Source organism: Macaca fascicularis, chromosome 7, assembly GCF_037993035.2.
Source record: "Macaca fascicularis isolate 582-1 chromosome 7, T2T-MFA8v1.1".
Taxonomy (NCBI): domain Eukaryota; kingdom Metazoa; phylum Chordata; class Mammalia; order Primates; family Cercopithecidae; genus Macaca; species Macaca fascicularis.
The window spans coordinates 162,038,782-162,066,043 of record NC_088381.1 but is presented as its reverse complement, the minus strand read 5'-3'; the positions used below and the strand labels follow the sequence as shown (position 1 = coordinate 162,066,043).

The 27,262-nt window shown below is 52.0% G+C and overlaps 1 protein-coding gene across 1 annotated transcript; it reads right to left on the bottom strand.

The window, feature by feature from the left end:
- Positions 1 to 798: 798 nt before the first annotated feature.
- OTUB2 (OTU deubiquitinase, ubiquitin aldehyde binding 2) lies at positions 799 to 23,668 on the bottom strand. Its single transcript, XM_005562092.4, has 6 exons — positions 23,468 to 23,668; positions 12,174 to 12,269; positions 10,567 to 10,685; positions 5,661 to 5,745; positions 4,923 to 5,117; positions 799 to 3,987 (listed from the first exon to the last, which is right to left on the bottom strand). Exons 1-6 carry the CDS (start codon positions 23,468 to 23,470, stop codon positions 3,781 to 3,783), a joined length of 705 nt encoding a protein of 234 aa, XP_005562149.1. The 5' UTR covers positions 23,471 to 23,668; the 3' UTR covers positions 799 to 3,780.
- Positions 23,669 to 27,262: the final 3,594 nt, after the last annotated feature.

Here is a 27,262-nt window from a genome sequence, read left to right as displayed (position 1 = left end):
GAGGTGGGGTCTCACTATGTTGCTTAGGCTGGTCTCAAAACTCCTGCCCTCAAGTGATCCTCCTGCCTCAGCATCCCAAAGTGCTGGGATTACAGGTGTGAGCTACTGTGCCCATCTATAAGTCTTAATAGTGTTTTTTGTACTTGAGCATATAGACACCCAGTGATTGAGACTTGCCCAGCGCCACACAGCAGCCAAGTGGCAGAGGTGGAATTAGTATCTTCCTTCTGGGCCCAGGACAAGTTCAGAAAACTACTTCAGTCTCAGAAGTGTTGCCAAGGAGTGACCTCCCATCCCCCAGTGTCACCAGTGACCTGGATAGGAGGGGAAAGTGCCCCTGTCTGTGAGGTCAGCTCCTGACTGACAGCTATCAGAGAATGACAGGGAGACTCCCTTTTCCAAATGATGCAGTGGAGGTCAGTGGGGTTAGGAAGCAGGCTCAATATCCCCCAATAGTACCTGAGCCGTGGGAGTGAAGCCACTTGTCACAAGCCAAACATAGATCCCCTGATGACTGTCGGTGTCCTGCCCTAGCCTTCTAACAGCAAATTCTTCTCCTTTTTTCGGTGGAGGAGCTAATAAGTAGACAGGCTTTATAAGACAGGAGCAGCCTTCCAAGTAGTGCTGCTCTCGCCTGGTAAGGTGAAGTCAATGGGCAGAGCTTCCTGAGTGTCCTGGATCTGCCATTAAACAAGGAATATCCCTCCCCAGCTAATCTACCCAACACATAAGCACCACGGAAAAGCAGAGTTCTTGGCTGCATGCCAGGAACCCAGTATTAAGCCAGGACAAAAGTAGTTATGGAAACCATTTTAATGCTAGGAGAATGTTTTTACTTACTGCCCAGGGAAGCTGTAGGGCTTGGCCTACATCCCGCAGGGCCTGGGGCCCCTGAAAGTCACTCACTGAGTCACAGCCCCCTCCCCACTCCCATGTCTGCTCAGGGTGGCAATGCATTTGGCTCCTAGACTCTGTCTAATGGTTCCCCTGACACTCCTGCTTGGGAAGCCACAGAGTCACTGCCAAGGTGACATGCTGCCCCATCTGCAGTGCCCTGTGCTTCCTGTCGGGAAGAACAGGTTGGGGAACATCCCTTTGTAGAGCCCATACGATGAGTGTCAGGTAGAATAGCTGTTTTCACACAAGGAATCTCATTACATTTTAGCCAATAATCCAGTGATACATAGGTATTGTCGCCATTTCACAAACTTTGGAATTGGGGTTCAGGGAGGTGAAGTTACTTGGCCAAGATCATACAGCTAGTAAGTGGCAATGCTGAGGGTTGAACCCTGGCATTCTGGCTCCAGAGATCTCATTTGTGCTTAAAATAGAAACCCAGTCAAAAGCAGGGACTGTGCTCTTTCTGTTGCTAATTGTTCCCATTGATTTATAAAGTTTCCTTTGGAGAGAAAGTATCATAATAAACGTGCAGTTGTAAAAACAAGCTCCCAAAACAACTCTCCTTCCAGCTTTTGGTCTGGAGAGAGATGGCTCTGTGGGGTGAGGGTAGAGAATTATCCAGGAAGTGTGACTGCCAGGGTGACTGGCTGCTGTGGACAAGCAAGGTAACATCGACAGATGACTAGATTTTAATAAGCTGCCAAAGCCTGCCACACCTTTTCATCCACTGTGTTTTCCCTTTGAGACAAATCTGAGAGGGAATGTCGGGGGAACAAGGGCAATGGTTCGGATTTGGCTGATGGTTTTTTGCAAAAAGGGGAAAAGCAGAGGGTAAGACCATGAAAGTAACTTGGCCTGCCTCTGCCAGAGCTTGAGTGTCCTGATTCTGAAGTGATAGAATAGATTCTTTCCTGGGAAGAGGGCCCCCGTGAGCTTCTGGGGGGCTCTGTGACCTGGAAGCACAGCACAGGCAAGTCTCCCAGAGGGAATTTCTCCAGCCAGTCTGCCAAACAGCTCTGCTTCTGAGGTTACCACACAAGCCACAGATACAGAGACATAGCAGCCAGTGAGGCTTCTGCTGTGCTTGAGAGCCTAGCTGGAAGGCCCAAAGCCCACCTGACAGCCCCTCAGAACAGCCAAGGTGTCATCCAGGCCATGTGTATGTCCGTTCACACCTTTCAGTTGGGAAACAGGGATCCTCTGGAGACTTGTCTGGCAAAGATGATGCTATTTACAAATCATGTCATGTGTTCCCCCACGCTTCCAGTGTACTTCTCATAGACCATGGTGGGGTACTGAACAAATTCAGAGGTGATGGCCAAATTTACATTCCTATGAAAAAGTGACATAATGACTTAGCCAGAGCCTTTGGATCCAAACTCCAACTGAGGGCAGCATGGAAACCAGGGGCCCTGCTTGGAACTAAAATCCCCTGACATCTAAGAGTGCTATTGGCTTTTCACGAAGGCAGAAGAGTGACACAAATCGGACATTTGTGTCAAGAGGACTCTGAGAAGTCTGCTACCCAGTCCTTGTGTAGTCAGGTTGTCAGCAGACTCACGCAGCAGCACCAATAGATTCCAGTAAATCCCTGCAGAATGAAACCTGTGAGAAGGTGGCCTTCAATTAAGGAAGGACCCCAAAGGGCAATTCCACACGCTGCATTTTCCATTTCCTCCTACAGAGAAAGAGAGGTTGCTAGCAGCACCTCCGCCCAGCCAGGGTGTGGGGCCTCACTGGTGCCGCCGCGCCAGCCAGCCCACGGATGGAATCTTGAAGGTCCTGAGGCAGCAAGGTGAGGGGCTTATTTAAGGGGCATAGCCAGGTGGCCGAATGAGGACGCTGCTGGCCTGAATTCCCAGGCAGTTTCCACAGCGGAAATCTCCCCACTGCCAACTTACATGGCTTGTCTGTTCTTTCCCACCTACCCTCTGACCAGTCCATAAAGAGAGCAGAAGTGGGAAAGGGAGAAAGCAGCCAGGGGCAGCTTGCAAAGCATCTGCTCTGCTCAGCTGGGTCCACGGCTGTGCGTGCCGACACCTCTCTCCGTGAAGTACCCAGACTCCACTTCTAGGATTTGCTGGGGATGTTGGGACAGCTGCAGCTTCCTGGTCCCAGACAGAAATACACAGATTCTGCTCCAGACCCTAGTCTTGTAAGCCTCTGTCCAGGTGGGGCTGACAGCAGAACCCTGAAGTCTCATCCACCAAAAATCAGGCAGTTCTGGCCCTGAGAGAGGTAGAGGGGCCCCAACAATTTAAGCTCCTGCTAAAGGCTAAAGGCCCTTTTCTGGACTTTGGCAAAAAAAGAAAGTCTTTTTTTTCTCGTTAAGTTAGGGGTAGGAAAATACATCCATCATGAATGTTTGAAACCACACCGCAGCCCTCACATTCAAATTGACCTCAACAGGCCATCTGCCAGAGCCCAGTCCAACAAATGACTGGACTGGACTCTGTAGGCCTGGTAAGTCACTTGTATTAAGACAGCTAACCTTGAGCTTTTCCTCCCCCGCAGAGAGGCACTGCCCCTGGTAAAGAGAAACCAGAGGCCCCATTTTTCTACAATGCAATGTCAACATAGGCAGGACCCTCCTCCAGTTGAAGAAACAATTCCAGAGAGGGCAGGTAACCCACCCAGCCTCACAGGGAACTGTCAGGGGCCCAGTTAGAAAGCATTTGATCCTCCATTAAAATAAATACTAAAAATACCACCAAGTTACCACAGTCCATAATGGGTAGGCCTCGTTCCAGGGGCTTTGCCCAAAAGGCTGCACATTTTCTTGCTACAGTCTAAATTGCTTAAAAAATTGAAGAGCCGGAATGTTCCATTCAGAATGCAGTCCCATTAGGTGACAGGTTCCACTGCATGGCCTAAAATTAATCAATGTTTATCGGCTGCATAAAGGATGTTGTAGTGGGATGTTTTATAGAGCAGGTAAACGGAAGGGGTGGCGGCCTCAGGGAACACGTGGTGGTTCAGGGCGGTATCCATCTCGTCCACGTACTCCACCTGCAGGGCGATGCTCAGGGCCTGGGACAATGCCGTGATCTGGATGTGGTCACACTCTGTGGCCATGGGCTCCACTTCCTGCAGGGAGCCAAAATGAAAAGAAACCAGCTTAGGAGGGAGGCCTGGCAGAGGATAAGTGAGTTCAACTCTGGCTTTCAGGGTCATGGTCACAGCCTCTGTGCTGGGACATCATCTTCACAACTTCCCATGAGTTGGGTATGGACATTCTCATGTCACACAGGAAACAGCCTCACTGAGAGGCAGCACAGCTAGAAATCGCTACAATGGCAAGAATCGAACCTGGATCTTTTCCATTCTAGACCTTGTTGTTACACCTGAGAGCAGGCTACTACTTTAGACGGCTCTGGAAAGGGGGCAGAAATTTTTCAGGTTGGGCATCGAAGAATCTTAGAGATAAAAGGCACCCTGACATCCAGGGGTGCCTTTCAAGCTTAAGTGTTTGCAGAGGCCAGGCTGGTGAGTGAGGGTGCCAGTCCGGATGCTGCGGAGACGATGGAAGAGGCAGAGGCGGTGGCAAGCAGGCGTGCGTCCCACATAGAGAGGGCAGCTGCTGCTTAGTGCCTGCTGATACTGTCCTGCACGAGCAAGGGCCTGGGGGCTGGATCTTCTGATTTGCCAACAGAAATCCAAATATTCCTATGAAAAGTGCCTAATTTTCAAATATTGGCAATTCTTTCGGGTAAATACCACGCATCATAAACACGTCAAGCAAATGTAACTCTTGGACTGTGACTCTGCGGTTTTGTAAACAGGCCAGTCCAAATCCCTTATTTTTCAGATGGGAAATCTCCAGGGAGGGAAGTGCCTTGCTTCAGGCCACACAGCTCAGGCAGCTCAGGTGAGACCTGTCTGCAGCTTGCTGACCTAGCTCTGTTTGAATTGCAAGGGCAGTCGTGACACCCAAGTCCCTTGGCTAGAGATGGGTGCTGCAGTCTGTGGGAGAGGGCCACAGGAGCAGAACCCGGGGCTGGGGCTGAGACCCCAACACCTACATGAGTGCAGAAGTCTTTGATGTCCATCTCCTCATCAATGAAGTGCCGGAAGAAGTCTGCTCGGTTTCTGATGAAGGCCGATGTGAGCAGGCGCAGGAACTGCACGATGTGGTCTGAGGCACTCTGGTCGTTGAACACCTTCAGCAGGCTGGACACTGAGCCGTCTTTCTCTACCAGTTCCACCACACTGTAAAACTGCGCCGCCCGGCCCTCAGCTAGGGAGGCCAAGCGAGCCCCAGCCCTCCCTCTGCATTCTCCCTCCGCTCCCTCCCTCTGCGTGAAGCCCTCGCGTGCATTTTCATTTGTAGATTCTCAGGTTGAAGTAGAAAATCAGTCTGAGATTCTGCCTAAGCTAAGTAACCCAGGGTTAGCAAGACTTTGTACACTAGGCCAGAGGCACGTCTAGGGAGCGGCAGTTCGGTCTCCCTGCCATGACTACCTGGGTTTGCATTCTCACATGCACACTCAGAGTGGCAAGCGTCAGAGTCCTCGATCCCACCCCTTCACTAATTGGATAGGGAGGCACAAGGTGGAGATGGAATAGGGTGGAGGACGTGCCTCCTCCCAAAGGGAGGGCAGGGCCCTGGGCTCCCTGTGCCCACACACCCCCACAAGCAGGAAGCAACCCTCTGTCCTTCCCCAGCCCGGAGAAGCAGAGCTGTGGGCTGTGCGGGGCTCCAACCAGTGCCCGCTCCTGTCTGCTCTGCCAGTGTGGAAGGAGGGACTAGGTGAACTCACAGCATTGAAGAAGTTTCTGAACTTGTGCTCCTCAAAGCCAGCAGCCAGAAGGTCATTTGGGGTCTGCAGTACACGTTCTTTGAACCTACAGGGGGGTAGACTGAGTGTTTACAGGGAAACACAGCGAGTGTGCTGTGATTGTCAACTGTGCATCCCCCTCTCAACCCACTGCGCCCACCAACCTCATCTCTAGTCCCCGGGCCCTGGTGACTGAGCTGCATTGTGTGTGTATGCATGGTAGAAAGACGATATGACAAGGGCGTGTGTGATTTTGCATCTTTTCCAACTCCCTACTCAGTGACCTCATGAGGGCAGCTTGACTCACTCATGGTAATATTGAATACTGACACCACAGCAATCGACTGACAACACACACCAGGCCTCCCGCACGCCCAAAGCCGGCTGTTAAGCATCTGCCAGCACCAAGTCACCCTTGGGGACCTGCTCCACAGGCCTTTGCTCTGTGCATGCTGGGTTGTTCCTCTCTGCACCCACTGCAGGCCCCCTCATGGCACAGCCCCTTTCTGGGACCTGTCCTGGTACCCTCAGGGAGCATGGCAAGAAACCCAGGCCTGGGCCTGGGCCTGGCCCTGGCTCCAGGACACTCCAAGTTTAGTGGCAGCAATGAGGTATGGAGGAAGGGCTGCCTCCCACAAGGACCAGGTGAGCGGCCCTGGGTGACTAGCTGGCAGGCGCAGAACACTAAAGCCACACCTAGTTCTCCAGCCCCTTACTTTCCCTAGGAACGGAGACGAGGCTCTCACAGGACCCAAGAGGCGGCAGGTTTCACAAGGGAATACAGAGGCCTGGGCCACCTCAGAAGTTGCTGTGCTCCGGAAAAGCCTAGTGCCTTGTAGGAGGACAGGGGGCGGTGAGGAGGGAGAAGGTGGTGGGTGTGGACGGGAAGCCAGTCTCCTAACTCAGAAGTAGGAGTGTTTGCCTAGACGCCGCTTGCCCCTGGCTGGTCCCGGCATATCTAAGAGTCCTGCCTGGGCCAGGACTAGATTGTCCTGATTGCGGAGTGAGGTGCCTGGATTGGAGGGATGGATCCTGTGCTGACTTCTAGCCACAGTCCCCTCCAGCCCTGTCAAGTCTCCCTGTGGCTTTTGGCCATAGGCTCCCCTTTGGCACAGGTGTGGATGGTGATGACGCCTTGACTGCAGGGGTGCTGAGGGCGAACGGAGGGCTGCCCGGGAGGATGAGGCCTCCACTGCGGTGGTACCTGCTACCTAGGTTTCCCCTCCGGGCCACGGCAAGGATCTGATGGTCAGTGCTGACTAATGCCTCTCGCTCAGGAGCCACCCTCATCAGCACCCCCGTTCTGTCTAGAGCTGTGGCCTAGGTGGCCCATGGCCAGAGTACTAGAAGCAGCTCCAGGAAGCAGCTGCAGTCCTCCAGGGCCGCTCCAAGGGCCCGCACCCTCTTCGGACCACTCTGTCCCTGCATGGCCATGAAGTGCACTGCTCTGCTCCCAGCTCTCCTGCCCCTACTCCCACCCCCAAACCTCTGCCTCATTCCACATTCTTTCCTTGCCAGTGACTTGTGGGCCCCTCTGTGCCAGGCACTGGGGACACAGAGATAAGCAGCATGCGGTCACAGGCCCTGTTAGAAGGGGGCAAGCCCCCAGGCCAGGACATGCACCCCCAAGAGGCAAGCCAGGGATGTGGGGAAGGATGGCACTGGGGCTCGGCAGGGGGGCAAGTTCAGACAGCTGGGGCTGCACACAAGCCTGTGTGGGACCTCTGGCAAGTCATTTGACCTCTATGAGGCTCTGTTTGCTCATCTGTAAGATTGGGTAGTAACAGTGGCTGCCCTCAAAGGAAGCACGTGTTCTCCAAGCCTCTGGCACACAGAAGTACTTTGCATACTTCTAGAGCAAGTATGCCAGATCCAGGGCTGGAACAAGCATACTGCTGCAACACGCTTGCTCCAGCCCTGCAGCAGCACTGAGCAGAGAACAAGTGTCTGCCTGGGTGGCTCTGGGCTCGCTGCACACAAGGAGACAGCAGGTTGTGGAGGATGCATGATGCAGACAATCAGAGCTAGCACAGAACACCCCAGTCAGTGTTCCAAGTACTCACGAGTCAATCACTTAATGTCCATGACAGGGCTATGGCCACTGTTCAGCTGGGGAAAGGAGCTACAGAGGAGTGAGTGAAGCAACCTGCCTGGGGCCCGAAGAACCCACAGCCAGGTCAGAGGCAGGGCTACCTAGGCCAAGGCAGCATCAGGCGGCATGTCATGCCTACAAGCTCTGGTATGTGTGGGATAAATGGGTCCTTGTGCCTAGACCTCAGGGTGGGCAGGCAATGGGGTAGGAGGGGCAGGGGCCTGGTGTGGAGGGCCTTGGTGTCAGGGGTTTCCACTGCTCCTAGAGGTCAGGAGCATATTTCAAGCCTGTGAGTGACATGGTCTCGGTTTTTGTGTAAGAAGATGCAGGCTGAGGAGGGAGGACCGCCTGAGCCCAAGAGTTCGAGGCCAGCCTAGGCAACATAGCAAGACCTATCTCTTAAGAAAAAATAAAGAGAGAAAGAAAATGTTTAAAAAAAGGAAGAGAAAATGCTGGTGGTCTCATGCAGCCTTGTGGTTTGACTTACCACCTGTGTGCCCCGGCTTGCCTGCTGAACGCCAGCCTCATACCTCCAGTGCCCACCAGACACCCCCACTCTATGACTCCTGGACATTTCAGACAGCATCGCAAAACACAGCTCCTGATCTTCCTCAGCCCTCTCTTGCAGCAAACGGCTTCTCCATCCTGCTAACTCTCAGGCCAAATCTCTGGGAACCATCCTTGACTCTGCCATGTCCAACATGTGAGTCAGGCACGAATCCTGTCTTTGCCACCTCCACAGGTGTCTAGACCTGCCCACTTCTTGCCATGCCCACTGCATCCACCTGCTCACGCCACGGCCATCTCCTCCTCTGGATCTCTCGCCAACCACATCTCCCTGGCCGTGTCTCCGCCCCCATCTGTCCTGCACACAGCAGCCAGCAGGGCAGGTCCCCGTGCTGCACAATCCTTCGGTGGCTCCCGCGTCCTTCAGGCTGAAAGCCAAGGTCCTTAGAAAGGCCTGAGGTGCTATGTGCCCTGCCGCCCTTACCTCTCCAACCCTACTTGAAACAGACAACGCCAGACCTTGCACTCCTCGGCCTCCTTCCTGCTTGATTTTTCCCACAATACTTATCACCATCTGACACCTCAAACATGATACTCATGTACTGTCCATCTTCTCCCATTAGGACGCAAGCCCCACAAGGCAGGGATTTTTGTCTCTCTTGTTCACTGCAGTATCCCCACAGCCTAGAGCAGGGTCTGAGCATGGCACCCGTGTGTGCTGACGAGCAGGGAGACAGGACAGAGGAAAGGTGAACAGAGCACGTGGGCTGGTGCAGAGAGAGATGCAGGCATTGGGCTTGACCAGCATCACCCACTGAGTCCTCACAGTAGCATCCTGAAGTGTGTTATAATGTCCACCTTCCACAGACATGAAAACTGAGGACCAGAGAGGTCAGGTCACTTGCCCAAGGTGGCACAGCAAGTAAGCAAGAGAGTGAGGTCTGACCTCAGAGCCCAGGGCTGCTGCGTGGCACAACTCCAGGGCACATGGGTCATAGGGAAATGACGTTGGGGTCATAATCCCTGCACTGTGCTGCGCTGGTTCCCACAGGGCTCTGAGAAAGTTGGGGAGGGGAATGGCTTGAGATAGCTGACTCTTCATCATAAGGGGCTCTGCCAGTCTGTCACTGGGGAAACAATCTGAACGGTTCAGCCAAGGAATAGATGGCTCAACTTCTACCCTCTTTGAGATCATCTATATTTTGAACAGGAGATGATGGCCTTAACCTAGTAGTTCTCAACCAGATAGGGTCAACTTTTTTTCCGCCGAAAGGAGATTCTTGGCAGTGTCTGGAGGCAGTTTTGATTGTCATGACTTGGGGAAGGGGTTACTACTAGTATCTCATGGGTGGGGGCCAGGGATGCTGCTAATGAGCCTACAATAGGACAGCCCCCACCATGAGCATGATCTAGCCCACAACATCAGTCATGCCGCTGGTGAGAAACCTGCCTTAGCCAAAGAAGTGCTCTGTGACCCACTGCCCCCCGTACTGTTTCCAGAGGGCATTTGGGTGCGGGTCTCAGATGAGGAGGGCCCACGGCCCTCACCAAAGCCTCTAAGGGCTCTGAGACCCCCAAAGGTTAAGAGCCAGGTGGGTCTCTTAGCTCCTTGCTCCTCAAAGCGTGGTCTGAGGCCCAGCGGCATCAGCATCTCCTGGGAGGCAGTGACGAAAGCAGTCCCGGCTCTGCCCTGCTCCCCCTGAACAGGAATTTGCGTCCTAGCCAGGTCTCAGGGGTTTGTTTGTCTTTGCTTTTTGTATCTTGCTATGGACTAGAGAATCAGGGGCCTTGTACAAATGTTCAGGTATGAGAAACCCTGAACTAGCCGAGAGGATAGGGGCAGCTCTGGACACAGACCTTCTCCAGCATGACCTCAGGGCCAGGCCCAGACAGCTGAATGCCTGGGTCACACACACTCTAAACCAAGGTCAACAGGAATTATGCCGAACACCGGGGCAAAGCTTCTTTTTGTTCGTGTTTTCTTTTTTCAGATTGGGTCACGAAGCACCTGCTCCACGCGACTTACCTGGGCTGACCCAGGCCTGTGGTGGAAGCAGAGGCTGGAAAGCATCTGGGAGGCCACAGATTCCATCCTCCACCCCTTGGCTGCCTCCAACTCCACCACAGCAGGCAGCTGGGCTCCCCCAACATCAAACGCCTCTGCCAGGCAGCCCTTCAGCTCACTCTCTGGGTTAACCAGCCCGAGTGTAACAAAAACCTCCGAGAGACTTGGGGCTGACCTAGCACAGAGAACATAGCCTTGAGAGCCCAAGGGGCCCCGGCACTCACTTGAAGATCTCCCTGCTCTTCCCCAGCAAGGACTCCAGGTAGGAATAGCCCAAGGCCCTGTAGAAGCAGTTCCCATCCCCTTTGGTCTTGCGGATGGCGGTGAACCTTTTGCTGAGTTCCTGAAGGGGACAGAAAGAAATGTGGGCATTTGCACCAATAATAGCTCTGTGTGGTTTAGGTGCTGGGACTAGCCAGGTGCCCCCCATCTCTCCCAGGAAATGCCTGCTCCCTCCCTTCAGGCTGCTATCCCCTCAGCCTCCCACCCTCGTTCATCCCCCTGATATAAAAATACACTGCATTGTCCTGTGTGTCCGTCCCTGCCCCCCGGCAGCCTACAGTCCGGGAGGGAAGATAGATAGTTAGACAGTGGCACTGTGAGGACAGAAGGAGTGCACGGCTGGGTGCCACAGGGCAGTGGCATTGCACTGGCTTTTGGAAGTTGGGGAAGCCTTCCTGGGGGAGCAGCACAGAGAATCGGGAGCCAGCAGAAGTAGGGGTTGGGGGGTTGCATGTGTGAGCAGGGGAGGGAGGGGTAGGCTCCAGCTCCACTCCTAGCAATAAGTAGGTGTCCCTCTGAACTGGCCTGGAATCCCCTTTCCTGCCTCATGGGACTATAAGCAGTGTTTTGACAGCAGAGGATGGTTTTCAAGGGGTCTGGGAGTTCGTGTTCCCCCCATAGCCATGAGAAGGCTCAGAGCTGACTTGGGCCCACCTGAGGCCAGCTGGCAGTGGGGAGGCAGGGACTCTCTGGAGCCCCTGGCTCTTCTCCCAGGAGGGCTCCGGGAGACACGAAAATCAGCGGGCTGCAGAGCCCAGCTCCTGTCCTGGAAGTGCCCCTGCAGCGGCGTTCCGATCACATGATGCCCACACCACTACCCCTGGCTGCTGATGGACATCTGACCCAAGCTGGACCCATCAGAGTCTCTGAGGATAAGTAACGGGGTCCAGCAATGGTGCTGCGTGTCTGAGAGGAACTCAAAGAGAAGGGCCTGTGGGGCCAGTGCCAGAGCAAGCCTGTCCTGCAGTGAAAGGAAGTCCTGCAGAGTACAGAGAGCAGCCGGGGCCTGCTGCCAGAGGGACAGAGTGGGTACCCAGCTCCTCCGGCTACCCACGGGTCACCGCTCCGTGAGCGATCCCTGCAGCCTTCCCACAAATCCCTTTAGCCTCACTGGAGTACACTTTCCCTCCAAGAGGTCTCCTGGCACAGCAGTTACGAATGTGGCTTGAGACTCGGCTGCCTGGATTTAAATCCCAGCTTGGCCACTCATGAGCTAAATGGCCACAATTTAATTTCTGTGCCTCAGTTTCCTCAGCTGTAAAATGGGCGTAATAAAAGTACTTACCTCACAGAGTTGTAGTGAAGTCTCAGTGAGTAAATAAAACATTAGGATAGTGCTAAACTTTTAAACAAAAAATCCTTTTTTTTTTTTTTTGGAATGAAAGGATGTATTGCTAAGGCAAATGTCCAACATCGAAATATCCTAGGAATCCTTTCATTTGCCCAGGAACCTGGCCCAAACTATTGGCCTTCAAAGAGGCATCACCTTTACACTCCCAACTCCAGCCTGTTTATTTTAGGATGCTTTTCTCCCTGCCCTCTGCCTCACCTCGATTTTCCTCCGGTAAATCCTGTTTTCAGGATGGTCCCGAAGAATGGATAGAATGTCACATTTTTCTGATATTAGGTTGAAAGATGTTTCACTCTGGAAGATAGGGAAGGAAGAAATACTGTGACAATTTCAAAAGCAACGGATGGGACTCCGCAAGCTGGTGGCCTCTGAACTGCCAGTTACAGACAACAATGAATGGGACCTTCCTACCTTCTCATGCTGGGAGTATGTTACCAACATCCTAGACGCCTGTTGGGATCGCCACATTTCTAGGACAGGGATCGTCAGGGTCAGGGCCATCGTGAAGAGATAGCCCTGGTTATAAGGAAACTCATCTTGTTATTGAAGCCTGATTCATTTCACAGAATGTGTACCTCGAACCTAATGAGCCTTCAGGCTTGAGGATAAGGCCCTTTGTCTCCTTCCGTCCCTCCTCTCTCATTCATGCATTCATTCATTCATTCTTTGATTCATCCAACAATTCCTGAACATCCACATGCCCAGCACTGTGTCACATGCTGGAAATACAGAAGGAGGAACGTCTAGCACTCCCCCACCCACAAGGCTCACAGTCTACAGAGAAAAACAATCAAGATAGGGGGTGATAAGGTCACCAGAAGAGGCCGCACTGTGTGGCACTGGTACACGGAGATGCCAGGGAAGGTGTCAAGAGATTGAGCTCAGGGAGCACAGGGCGGGAGGGCATCTTCATGCACCACCTAGCGGAGAAAGTTTATACTACAACCCAGCTCTAGGTCTAGCTCAATTCCAACCCAGAAAGACAAGCCTCCTACAGGCAGGGTCTCTCCAGGCCTGCGAAGAAATTGGCGGGCCGGGAGGAGGCAACTGCAAAAGGAAGCTTCGGGGTGAAGGAAACTGCAGGAGATACCTCGTTCTAGCAGCCAGCTCCCCGTGGGCCTGGTCTCCGCCTTGTGCTATCTTGTCAGCAGGGCTCAAACAAGCGAGAGCTGCATCTCTAGCCTCCAACCCACCCAAAGCCGCTTTGATTGCGGCATGAACATACTGTGAGAGAAATGGTGTTAAAGCCACTTACAGTTTATAGCTTAAAACAAGTGAGGCTGGCTGCTGCACACAACCAGAGGAGACCATTTTTATGCAATAGAGTACTGTGGATGGTCACTGTTAATTGGGATTTTTGTAAATAGAAATCTAGTTTTCCATCCATTTATCACCATCATTGTTGACATGCAGTTGTAACTGGCCTTTTTCATGTCACATTGGCCACAGTGGCCTTCCCTGGTAGCCTCTCAGCCTCATCGCTGACTAGATAATGATCTCAACCCAATACCATCCTGCTCAGATAGGAGTCCTCTGACGCTACAAACCCCTTTCTTCACCTGAAGAAATAGATCTGGATTTTGGATGATTAGCTTTTTCCAAAGCTCAGCACACAGAAGCAGAAAGCTGGACCATGAGACTGGATAATGAGGCCTCAATGACTTTTGTTGCTCCTGCCTCCACATGGGACAGACTGCAAACTTCCATCTGGCCCTGACCCTGCATCCAGTATCAGGTCAGGGGCGAAGCTGGGACTGGGCAGGGGTGTTTTTAGGGGGCCTGGATGACAGCTTGTCATACTGTCTGCCATCTTCCATTCACCAAGGGCCTGGCACAGAGCAGGGGGTGAGATATTCTTCAAACAAATGCATAAAAGCTACCTCCTCCATGAAGCCTCCCTGATCTCCTCACCTCATCTGAGTCGGTCCTGGGCTCTCCCTTGAACTTACACTTTATTCCGTTTCTCCCTTTCTGGTGGCACCAAACATGATCTCCCCCAAACATGGGATTCAGGGCAACTTCCCAGAAGAAAGCTTAAAAACAGAGGATGAATCCATTGTCCTAAAGAACTGGATGGGCTGGCCGGGCGCGGTGGCTCATGCCTGTAATCCCAGCACTTTGGGAGGCTGAGGTGGGTGGGTCACGAGATCAGGAGTTCAAGACCAGCCTGGCTAAGATGGCGAAACCTCGTGTCTACTAAAAATACAAAAAAAATTAGCTGGGTGTGGTGGCACGTGCCTGTAATCCCAGCTATTCAGGAGGCTGAGGTAGAGAATTTCTGAAACCTGGGAGGCAGAGGTTGCAGTGAGGCAAGATCGCACCACTGCACTCCTGGGCAACAGAGCAAGACTCTGTCAAAAAAAAAAAAAAAAGAAGAAGAACTGGATGAAGAATGCTTCCGAAAGTGGAAACAGGGCATGCAAACACTTGGGGGGTTGGAAGAAGGGATTCTGGATTTTGCTTCTAGAAGCTTCCATGCTGTACCCACCCTTGTTTGCTAAATTAATCCAGCCCCAGACTCCTTCCTTCCTTCTGCCCTGACATCATAGTGCGGGCTGGCAAAGCAACAGGAAAACCATCAGGAGGAATCAGGTAACACTTGGGGGCAGGTGCCGAGGGCTTCTGCCTTATCAGCCGCGACCCGTTTCCTCCCCACTAATGGAATCCCACAACACAATGAAAAATGACTGGGTAAGTCACAACAATCCTACCTCTTTCCCATTTTCCTAGCTTCCCTTGCAGCTATGGGCAGTCAGGTAGCTGAGGTTGGCCAGCTGGACCCATGAAAAGTCTGCTGGGGACTTCTGGGGAAGCTTTTGGTTTTGGATAAAAGGAACAGAGATGGGAGTGTTTTACTTCTTCCCGCCGTTAGTGCAGATGCAATGTCTACAGCAGCCACCCTGCGAGTGTGAGGCTGAAAGTCAACACATGGAAGATGATCTGGCGATCTGCTACCCTAGGCCCAAGAGGTATGAGGTGATAACAGGTGCCATTATTGTGCACATACTATGTGCTAGGCTCGGGGAGAGAGGCTGACATGTCCCCATTATCTCACTGAATCCTCACAACTACCTCCTGAGATGGGTATTATGCCCATTCTACTGACAAGGTCACGTGCCCTGTGCTAAGAAGCAATTTTAGGCAGATCTATCTGACTCTGAAGCCCATGGAAATTCTACCATGCCAAACTGCTAGGTAGGCAGAACGCAGAGGTCTTGAGGGATCAAGGCTGCTAAACACAAAGGGACATTCCATGCAGGGCAGCCCAGGGCCTTCTTATCAACAGGCCAGGTCCCGACCTCCTGCCCCTGAGGCCTCCCCCAGGAAAGTTCTCCATCCAGCTTCTGATCCTGGGGGCTCAGTGTCCACAACAGAGTTTTCAAGCCCAAGAGATGCTCATCACAGGTGGAACAGGACACGATTTACAGGCAATATCCAGACACGGCGGTAAAATACATCAGTGATATCTGGAAGGAAAGTGATTTGCCTTTCCACTTCCTTCAAGTCTTCTAATCGTGTCAAGGAGAAAGACAGCCTCTAGCATACCTTGAACTCCTTTCTACTTTGCTAGTCTCTCTTCTCCAGATTGGGCAGGCCTCTGACTCGGAGTTTAAAATCATTCCATTTTCATTTGTGTTTTTTCTTTTAACTTAAACCAAGCCAGATTTATTGACTTCAAAGGCAAATTTATAAAAAGTTAACATGTTTTTGTCTATTCTAAATCATGAAAGATTGACATTACTAGCATAATAACAATTGCTAGTTGTACAATTAATTTGGCACTCATAACTGCGTGCTAATACAGCAAATATTCATAGGATTCTGTACGTTTCAGAAAGAAAGCTCGCTCTCTGCTGCCTTGCGTCGATGGTAGAAGGACAAACAGGTAATACTGAAAAGCAAGCGCACCTGCTCTGCACTCATGCTCTGACTTCATTTCAAAGTCTCATTATTTATCTAACAATTTGTTTATACTATATAAAAGTCTTGTTGTTTTTATAGACAGCTGACTTAAAATGGTGGCTTGGGTCTTTTTAAATCATAGATCAAACAGTAGAACAACTATATTTAATACTGCTGGTGTGTGGACTGCCCAAAACCAAAACCAAAATGGCGGAAGGAGGACACAAAATCTGTTACATTTCCTCTGCAGTGTCTGAGAAGGTAATCAACGGAGGAGTGGAATGGATTTAAGCAATTAATCTTCAACATGCAGAGATAAGTACTTCAATGCAGAAAACTGCCATCAACAGTTAAAATGAGGGGGCCTGGCGTGGTGGCTCACGCCTGTAATCCCAGCACTTTGGGAGGCCAAGGCAGACAGGTCACAAGGTCAGGAGATCGAGACCATCCTGGCTAACACGGTGAAACCCCGTCTCTACTAAAAATACAAAAAATTAGCTGGATGTGGAGGCGGGTGCCTGTAGTCCCAGCTACTTGGGAGGCTGAGGCAGGAGAATGGCGTGAACCCAGAAGGTGGAGCTTGCAGTGAGCCGAGATCATGCCACTGCACTCCAGGCTGGGCGACAGAGCGATACTCCATTTCAAAAAACAAACAAACAAACAAACAAACAAAACCAGTTAAAATGAGGAATATTTAAAGGTGGATTAGGAACAAGGGTGGCACCTATGCCAGGAAAGTCAAGTTAGGTTTCCACTTGCTCTATTAACATAAACTTTGCATTTTTGACAAATCTACTTAAGCTCTTTAAAATAGCCAAGTTAAGGGAAAATATTACATAGGGCCGGGTGTGGTGGCTCACATCTGTAATCCCAGCACTTTGGGAGGTCGGGGCAGGCGGATCACAAGGTCAGGAGTTCAAGATCATCCTGGCCAAAATGGCGAAACCCCGTTTCTACTCAAAATTCAAAAATGAGCCAGGCATGGTGGTGGGCACCTGTAGTCCCAGCTACTTGGGAGGCTGAGGTAGGAAAATCACTTGAACCCAGACGGCAGAGGTTGCAGTGAACCGTGACCACCGGACCACTGCACTCCAGCCTGCGCAACAGACTTCATCTCAGAAAAAAAAAAAAAAAAAGAAAAGAAAAGAAAAGAAAATACTACATAGCGATTCAGAGCCCTCTCAGCTCCTAAGAGCTGAGCTCACCATACTCTCAGGACATGCTGTGGAAACCAGCCTCAGGAAGGTATTTTTTCAGGTTTTGGTCCCCTTCATCCCTGATCCCTATTTCCATTCCTCCATCCCCCCTTGCCTCTATAGGTAGTTTCTATGGCATGTCTTTCTAGATATATTTGTTTTTTATTATGATTATAGTAAAACATACATAGCCTAAACTTTATTATTTTTATCCATTTTTAAGTACACAGTTCATTGGCATTAAGTACATTCACACAAGAGTGCAACCATCGCCACCATCCATCCCCAGAACTTTTAATCTTCCCAAACTGAAACTCCCATACCCATTTTTTTCTTCCACGTACTTATGATGAATCTCTACTCATTAAACACTAACTCCCCATCCCCTTGCCCCCAATCTCTGGCGACCACCTTTCTACTTTTCTGTCTCTAATGAATTTGACTACTCTAGGTACCTCGTATAAATGAAATGCATCTGCCTTTAAAAAAAATACAGACTTGTAAGTATGCGTGCCTTTTAAGTTTGCATAATATTAGTCTATAGATATTCTGGAGATTTTTTTCCCTTTACTCCACACTATTTAAGAGCTACCCCTGCTTACAAATGTCTCACGGGTGGGCTACCTCCATCTGCAGGTGCAGGTGATGGAACCTTGGGCTAGCTCCAGGGCCCCAGGGGTCCCAGATGTGCTTATTAGGGGACCTAGGGACAAGTGGATTCTCACTTTGGCCCTTTGAGTCCCCACCTGGCACCTCCAGAATGATCCAACTCCGCCCAAGTTGGTCCCCTGCCACTCCCCACTGGCAGGGCCCTGGCCACACCCCTGGCAAGACCAGAGACTCAAGCTCCTGGGACAACCCCAGGCACACCCTCGATTTACTAGCCCATAAATCAGGCATGAGGCTTGACCTGGCTGGCTCTCATTTGTAATTGCTTTTTAAACCATGGCGGAAAATTTCCAGGATGTTATGGAGAAAGGACAGGCCACATCTTGACAATGTCCTGTCAGACCTAATTAGGCCACCTAAAAGGACTTTAGCCCTTTAATTGCTGGTTTGCGAGTAGATGCTAATTAATTAAGTCAGATAGCACTGCGGCTTGGAAACAGATTTAGCAGCTTGCGTTGAGGAATATATTTCAAAGTGAGAAAAGGATGTTCTTTAATCACTGCTTTTCCCCAGTAACCCTGGGAACTAGCAGAAAGCGCTAGGACGTGGGCTTGGTGTTCAGACTGGCTTTGAGTCTTTGGTGGGAGACGGTATTACATCTGTCTGCTGGTCCTTCCTCCTACATCCCTGGAACACCGGCTGAGATGAAAGAGCCAGGGTATAAACTCCCACCATGATGCTGGAGAGCTTGCCCTTGATACCCCATCCCTAATCCATGGACCAAGCCCTACCTCCAAATTTAGGGAAAGTACAAGTCCCCACTTTCCTCTGGTTTTCCCTCCCAAGCCTCTGTATATACCTGAAACCTGCCCACATAACCCAAGGACTCCTCAAGCAGCCTGCAGCCATGGGCCCAGCACTGTGGACTGCTCCAGGGGCTGGAGGAAATGTCCCTTCAGATGTGTACTCAGGGGTATGATATATGACATATGTATGCATGCAGTGCTCAACGTTGTTGTTTTTTTGGTTTTGAGATGGGATCTCACTGTGTTGCCCAGGCTGGTCTCAAACTCCTGGGCTCAAGCAATCCTCCCACCTTGGCCTCCCAAAATGCTGGGATTACAGGCATGAGCACCTGGCCTCAGAGGTTTTGTATTGATGAGGTGAGCGATGATAAATGTTTGGAAGCCATGGATTTAGGGGCAGCCAAGTGCCCTGAGTTTCCCGTGGCTGCTGTAACAAATGCGCACAAATGTAGTGTCTCAAAACAACACAAATTTATGATCTGACAGTGCTGGAGGTCACAAATCCGAAAGGAGTGTTGCTGGCCTAAAGCAAGATAGCGACAGAGCTGCGTTCCTTCTGTGGGCTCTAGGGGAGAATCTGTTTTCTTCTTCAGTTTCTAGAGGCTCCCAGGTTTCCTGGCTTACGCACCCGCCCCCCTCCCCCAACATTACTCTGCCTTGCTCTCATAAGGACACTTGTGATTATGTCATTGCGCCCACCTGGATAACTCAGAATCCTTAACTGAATCCCATCTGCCAAGCCCCTCTCGCCACGGTAACATAGTCCCAGGTTGTGGGGATTAGGACATGGACATCACTGGGACCATTGCTTAGGCTTCTACATGTCCCTTGTCTGCTGCTCCACTAAGAAAAGTGACAAGACCCTGCAATGAGGCTTCACCCCCTGGGTCAGTTCTTGGTTGGCTTTGCAGAGCCCCTGACCTGGGCCCTGGCCTTCCCTCTTAGAATATGCCTGAACTCATACAACATCCTCCCAACAGACCCTCACAGCTTCCTCTCTGGGCCTGACCTCTCCCTAGAGCTCTGACTCCACAGCCACTCGCCACTCAGAAGTCTGAGAACATTACTGAATTAGCATGTCCCTGACTGCTCTCCTGCCCACCTCGCCCCCCACCCCCCACAGGCTTCTCCAGCTCCCCAGAATGCCCCTCCATCCAGGCAGAGCTCACGCTGAGACCCAGAGGTGCTTCTCCACTCCTTTCTCCTCAACCTCCCCATTGGTCCAAGCTGCCATCATCTCCCCCCAGGGAGGCTGCACCAACATCTGCCCAAGGACCTCCTGGCTTCCACTCCTGCCCCCATCCCAGTCCATTCTCCACAAGTAGCCGATACAAGCTGCTTAGCCAGCAAGGGCGTGCCTTCCTCCACGCCCTCCAGTGGACTCCCTCACTTAGGCCAAGACTCAATCTTTTGACAATGACCTCCCAGCTCTGACCCCATGTGGCCCTCTCTGTGTTCCTTCACAAGACACACTCATTCTTACCTCAGGGCCTTTGCGCGGCTGCTCCTTCGACCTGGATTCTTCCTCTGCCTTTCCCAAGATGCAGGTGGAGTCACCTCCTCAGAAAGGCCTTCCCTTGCCCCTCCCCATCCCTCTCACCTTTATTTCTTCAGGGCATGATCTAATAGGCTCGCCTGTTTACCCGCGTGCTGCACGGCTCCCTCCACTGCAATGCCAATTCCATGAGCGCAGGGACTTTGTCTGCCTGTCAATGCTGGCTTCTCAGTGCCTGGCACACAGCCATGTTCCAGAAATGTATACTGAGTGTTATGGGTTGAACTGTGTCCCCCCCACCAAAATTCATATGTTGAATTCCTAATCCTTGGTACCTTAGAATGGGATCTTATTTGGAAACAGGGTCATTGCAGATGTAATTAGCTGAGATGAGGTCATGCTGGAGTAGGGTGGGCCTCTAATCCAATACAACTGGTATCCTTATAAAAAGAGGAAATTAGGACACAGACCCGCATACAGGAAGCACACCCCATGAAGATCAGAGTTCTGCAACCACAAGCCAAGGAGCTACCAGAAGCTTGCAGGGAGGCCTGGAACAGAACCTTCCCTAGCACCTTCAGAGGGAGCATGGCCCTGCTGACACCTTGATCTTCAGCTTCCAGCCTCCAGCACTGTAAGAATCCATTTCTGTTGCTCTACACCACAGTTTGTGGTACTTTGTAATGGCAGCCCGGGAAGCTCACACACTGCATGAATGAATAGACAGATGCATGCACGGGACTAGCCAGGCTCTGACTCCAGCCTGGCTACCTCCAACCCTGTGTCCACTTCATTGTCAGAGAGATCGTCCAAGTCAACCATCTCTCACTTGTCAAAAATATGTTATGGTTTCCCTCTTATTGGTGGAATAAAACCCAAACCCCATAGCACAAGTGAGGCCCTGCACAGAACATCCTGATCCCACCGAATTTTCCAGACTCAATTTCCCTGCCTCCCTCAATCTCCTTGCATCTTCAGAGGCTGTTTACCTTTCCCCATTCTTGACCATGCTTCAAAGCCTGATAGCCCACTTTCCCCCCGCACCCACCAGAAGGAATGAACCCTTCCCAAATCCTTCTTGAACACTCATATACATCCTTCAACTCAGCTCAAAAGACCTCCCCCAGCTCAAAAGACCTCCTCTGCAGAACCTTCCAACACCCCCACTCCCTCAGAGCATATTGACCCCTCACTGTGCTCCCAAAGTCCTTAGGCCTCTTAGGCCATGACCTGTAGCTCAGACACTGCTTGTGTCCAGCTGTCTTGGCCAGCAGGCAGTGAGGTCCTAGAGCGGGCGGGCACCTTGTCTTTCTCATTAGTGTCACAGTGCCCAGCACAGGCCTGACAAAGGCGCCCACTGGGGACCTGTTTGACAAATAACAGAACAAAGCACAATAGGCCCCTGTGGTTTTCCTGCTTATGTCTGATTCATTCATTCGCCAAACATGAAATGCACCTTGAGTGCATGAGACTCCTCGCTATTTGCACTCCCTGCCAGAGGCCTGGTCCTTGTCTCACCCCTACCTTCCCAAGGGGCTTTGTGTCTTCCACGGGGGGCCCTTCCTCAAGCTTAGCCCAGTGATGTAGAAACAGGAAAGCAAAGAAGATGCTGTATTTTCCAAGGATATTCCTTCTGTCACACACACACACTCACCACCATCCACACAATGCAGGTTCAACATAAAAACCCACCATGCAGTATAGGGCCCAGTATGGTCCCCACATGCAGTAGGTGCTCAATAAATGCCACGTGAAGGGAAGGGAACAGACAGACCCTGCACTGCCTCCACCCCTGTGATTCCCAGACAGACATCCTATTTTAGTGGGTTAATCACTTCATCCATTGCCAAGGCACTCAAGCCCCCGGTGAGGTGTGAGGGCTTTGGACCCCACCTGCCCTCTAACTTCCAGTCTCCTGAGTTAGGGCACATAGGGGGCAGAGTGAGCGGCCTCACTGCATGGCACAAAGAGCGGCTACCGCCTCTGCTGTGCTCTCAGCTGCCGAGTGGTGGCCAGAGGGCATGCCAGCCTCCAGCTCCCGGGTGGCTAAGCCCATCATTACCCCAGCTCCATCCCTCCCTGGTGGGTGATGCAGAAACACCTGGGCTGCCTTCCAGGAGCAGCTCAACCAGGTAAACCCTTGGGCACCAAGTGGAAGCAGGAAGCTGGTGCTTCCAGATGCCCCAGAGGCCCCCAGCTACGCCCCAAGCTGGCTTGGCAAGGACAGTCCCAGCTCGAGTGCCCTGGCTGCCTATGCCACACCCAGATCATGCCAGGCCATGACCAGGCTTTGACCCATGCCCCAGCCTGGCAGCATCCTGCTGCGGTGACCCATTTTCCTGCCCAGTCATAGGAGAGAGGAGGCTAAGCTTGAAGAACCAGGCATCTGTGCACACCCATTTCCAGGACTCTGTTGTCACAGGAAAAGCTCCAGCTAATCATCTCACATGGTTCTCACAGCAGCCCATTACAGATGTGCAAAACGGTGCTGAGGGGGAGAGTGGACCAACCAAAGCCTCTTTGCTTTCCAGGAGGTGGAAGTGAGACTTGAACCTGGGGCTGTGTGGCCCCGACTCAAGCCACTCAGCCCTCACTCCACAGGCTCCCCCCTGCTCAGGGCTGAAGGGTCTTAGGCAGCCATCCCACCCAGTCCCCTGCAGGATGCCTGACCCCATGGCAACCTGGAAGGTGAGCTGATGTAACACAAAGAGTACTGAACTGAGAGTCCAGAGGCCTGGGTTCAAGTCCCAGGACCACCACTATCAGTACCAGCCCTTCCCTGTCTGACCTCAGTTTCCCCACCTGCCCAAGCCCAGGGTTAGCCTGGCTCAGAGGGTCTCTGGGCCCCGTTCTGTGCAGACAGGACTCTCCATCAGGGATTCCTGAGTATTTTCTTTTCCCCGACCCCTAACTCATGTGCCTCACAACTTAAGGCAACCTCTCCACGTGGGTCCCGACTCCAAAAATGGAGACGGACTAGTCGCCCGCAGGGACAGACGATCTGGTCCCCTGTGCAACTCCTAGATCCCCTCGTGGGGTTGGGGCAGGGGCCAGGAGTGGGTTGGTCTTTGACGGCTGAGCCCTCGGGTGGGAGGGGCCGTGGACTGCTGACTGGGGGGCTACTTAACAAAGAGGAGGCGACCCATAGCGCTGCAGCCTCCCTGTCCCTGCTTCCGTCGAGGGCGCCCACCCAGCGCCGTCGAGGCGGCGCCCAGGGCCAACTGGGGCGGACACGCTGGGGGCGGGGACTCGGGGCCGAGCTGGACCTCCTCAGCTGCACGTCCACGGGGGACAGCGGGGCGCGACCTGGCCCCCAGTATCCGTCCGGACTCCGTATTTCAGGGGTTCGGAACGCGGCGGGGGTGGTCTGGGGGCTGAGCCTCGCGTCCAACCCCCGTCCCGCAGGTGCACCCGCTCCGACAGCGACCCCGCCCACCGCGCCCCCTGCCCGCTCCCCGTTCGCGATCCCCCACGATCACTGACCATAGTGACCGGAGCCGCCAGGCCAGGTCCCGCCCCAGCGAGGAGCGATCCGGTGCGGGAGTGCCGCGGGAGGCGCGGGCGGGCTCCGCCGCTGGTTCGGTGGCGGGGACCTCGAGGGCGTGGGGGCGGCGGAGAATACACCCGACCACTCCGCAAACCAAAGGTTAGACCTCCACTGTGTCCCAGGAAGACACACGCCCCGCAATTGACGTCTCAGGCGGGCAATCAGGAGCCGGGATGCAGGACGTCATAGAAAGTGGGTGGGACTTCACGCGCCTTCAGCCTATGCTTTAGGGACCATTTGACAGGATGCCTCCCCTTTTTAAAGACACAGAAAGCTTTTAACTAGCAGAGGAGTTAGCTCAACCCAGAAAGACAGGTCCTCGTTTGCAAAGGCTGAAGGGCTTTTGCGCAAACCTAAAATTGGAGTCTTCTGAAGGATTAGCTGGCCCTCATTAATTCATAAACAAGGTCACATAAGTATAGTTTGCACAAGATCAGAGGATAGGCGCTTAGGGAACACGTGTCCAATAACATTAAGTATGGCTTCTACATAATATTTTACCCTCTTCTAACTCATGAATCAGTAGGTTGCCACGCACCCAGTTAATGTTTGTTGAATGAATGAATGTCCAGGATCGTTGACTCTGTGGCTCTGGAATTGTAGGGATATCCGTGAACCATGTCTAGATGACTCATCTTGCCCACAAGCTCATTATTAATGGACATCAAAATAGGAATATTTATCATTCAAAGATTCATTCACCAGCCCTTGAGTCCTGGAGGAGCTGCTTTGGGTGTAGTAGGGAGAGTTTGTAGGGAAGGGGGGCTCAGTGCATTGCATGCATCCACTTCACAATATTAATATTTCCAGGAGTGTGTATTGAGCAATTCCCCTTCCTGCTGCTGCCCCGCCCCTCCCCCCCGCCACAACTCTTACTCTGTAAGTCCCAGGCACGAGGCTAGGCTCTGGGCATACAGACATCTGAGTCTTCCAAGCATGTATCATGACCTGGGTAGGGAGTGTGGGGTCAATGGAGGCTCAAGGAGCAGTAACAATAGCATCTAACTTTTTACAGTTATTTATACAGTTATGCAGAACACCTACTATGTATCAGGTGCTATCCTGAACCCTCCACATATACAGAAGTATCTTGCTTAATTTCCTCACAACTGGTTTATGGGGGTAGGTCCTGTTATTATTATCCCTATTTCACAGATGAGGAAACATTACAGAGAGTTTAAGTTCCTTGCGTAAGTCACATAGCACTCAAGTGGGATTCAGTCCCAGGCAGTGTGACTCCAGAGCTGGTTTCCAATTCACTCTGCACGTGACTACAGGGGCTGTGTTACCTGCCCCCACCCTGACCCCCGTTTGTTTTCAGGGGGTTTCTCCTCTTTGTTTTTTACAGCCAAGAAAGCCAGGGAGGTGACAGGAGCAGCCCAGTGCTGCTGAGCTAAGAAGTGGCCTGGCTGGGCTGGATCCCCAGACTTCTGACTCCCCAGCCAGTGCTCATTCCAAGGCATGTTATCTTCCCTCTGCGGAGGAATGACTGAGCCAGGTTCCATGGTATCTGGGTGAGGGACATGGGTGAAGAGTCTCTTCAGCCAAGGTTTTGATGAGCCCTCAAGTTGGGCTGCACTGGGCCCACTCTCAGCCCTTCCTCGGGCCCCAGCAGTTCCCCAGCCAGCATGGAAGTGTGGAAGGAGCACTGGGCTGGAGTCTATGAGGAAGTCTGGGCCCCTGGGCTCTGCCACTCACTGCTGTGTGACCCCAGGCAACGCCCAGACCCTCTCTGGTCTTCTGGTTCCTCACTCAGTGAGAGGGTTGGACAATCTGGGTGGTTAAAAATGTTTTGTTTTGTTTTAGTATTTGTAGTAATGAAGGCTTTAAACACACACATACACACACACAATCTTACAAGAATTACAAGAATCTCAATGTATGCGTAACAAAGTATTTCCTCAAATTTAGCTCAATTCGCAGGGAAAATGTAATTTCCTTAGTCTAACTAATCAGGATTCTTTGTAAGCTCTCTAAATCCTGGTAAGAAGAGTAAAAAGTTGCAGAAGGGTTCAGTGGGTTTTCAAGCTGGGTCCGCATTGAAAATGTGGACGGCATCTTTAGGGGCTGCCCATGGCAGGGGATCCATGTGATCTGTCTGGAATGAATTTGCTCCCTTCTTCCTGCACCCCTTCTCCCTGTTGTCCAGGTGTCTGGGTTGAGGGATTGGGGAATGGCGGCTGTGGCTTCACAAGTCCAGAGAAGCAGGAGGCTTTGGGTGTCCTGTCTTCCAGCAAAGGACCTGCATACCTGAGTGCTGGATACCCCAGATTTGGGGGCTGGGTTCTGCTGCCCATGCCACTCATGGTCTGGCCCTTCTCAGCCTGGTCAGACCCAGAGAGCTCTCCCAGGTTGACATCATCCCATTCTCTGTAATATGGCCCTAGCCCACCTTTCTCACCTTCTCTCCCTGACTTCCCCACTTGTCCAATAATACATGAGTTTACAGGGTTGGCTTTGAGGGCCGGGAAACTTCCTCGTGCTTTTGCACCTCTACACACCTTTGCTCCTCCTGGAATGTCCACTTGTCAGATATCACCTGTCCTTCAAATCCTGGGTCCTGGTCCATGAAGCCTTCCCGGATTGCCCGGATGGTCATGAATCTCTTTGAATCTCCTCGGTATGTCTGTCCTCCTTTAGTGCTGATCCTTTGCTATTCGGATTTGGAGGGAGCGGTAGGCCATAGTAATTATGAGTGTGGGCAGCGGAGTCAAGTATGCTTATGTCACCCTTTCCATGACATTACTCCTTGAGCAAGTCACACCCCTCTGGGCCTTGGTTTCCTCGACTGTAAAGTGTGAGTGTTCATTCCTATCTCAAAGATTACATGAGATGATCGTGAAAAGCACTAACATTGTACTTGACATTCAGTAAGTGCTTAATAAATGTGGGCTTTGCCTGGTGGCTTTTCGAGCCTGAGTCTCCTTCCTCCTGGTGTGACTAAGCCTACAGGGGACTAGGTCACCATGAGGCCTGAGACTCGCGGCTTCTGTTAGCTGGTATAGATTTGTGTGTGACAGGGAGGAGCCCCACCAAGGATGGTGTCTGGGTGCCTGAAAAGGGGGTTGTCTACCATTCTCCTAGATCAATGGAATGGAGCTATGACGGAGGGGTTTCAGGCAGCCACACCATGCTGGCAAGAGCGGCCATTTTCCTGATGCTGGTTACGTTGTGCGGTTTTATTCACTTGACAACGCCTTCCCCACCCCGCCAGCTGCGGGCAGGGTGCTTGGTAGGAAGACCAGGCCCCCAGGATGTAAAGCACTTCACCTCCAAGCAGAGCACAGGCTTGACTCAGACTTTGAATTTCCTCTGCTGGGTGTGTCAACATTCTCCTCCTGCAGCCTTGATCTGGAAAACTTGTTGAGATACAAATTCAGGTGTTGTTTCACTGCTGGGAAAGATCAGAAAGAAGAAGAGCTAGAACTAGCCCTCCGCTCACTCCTCCCATGCCTCAGTCCCAGGGAGCAGAGCTGGGGGCTGGCCCTGGAGCCAATGGCTGTCCTGGCTCCCACCCCCAAGGGCAAAGGTGAGAAAGAGGCTTTTGTTTTTGAGAAAAGAGGATCATTCTAGGAAGAACAGTGGATTGGGGAGATTAGGGAATGGGGAGGTGGATCCAGCTGAGTAGGGAGAAGTTTCTGGAACCCAGGAAGGGCAGAAGCAGGTGTTCTAGGACAGAGGAGACTCGTAGTGCAGTACGGTGACTCCTCACTCACAAGCCACTTGTTGGA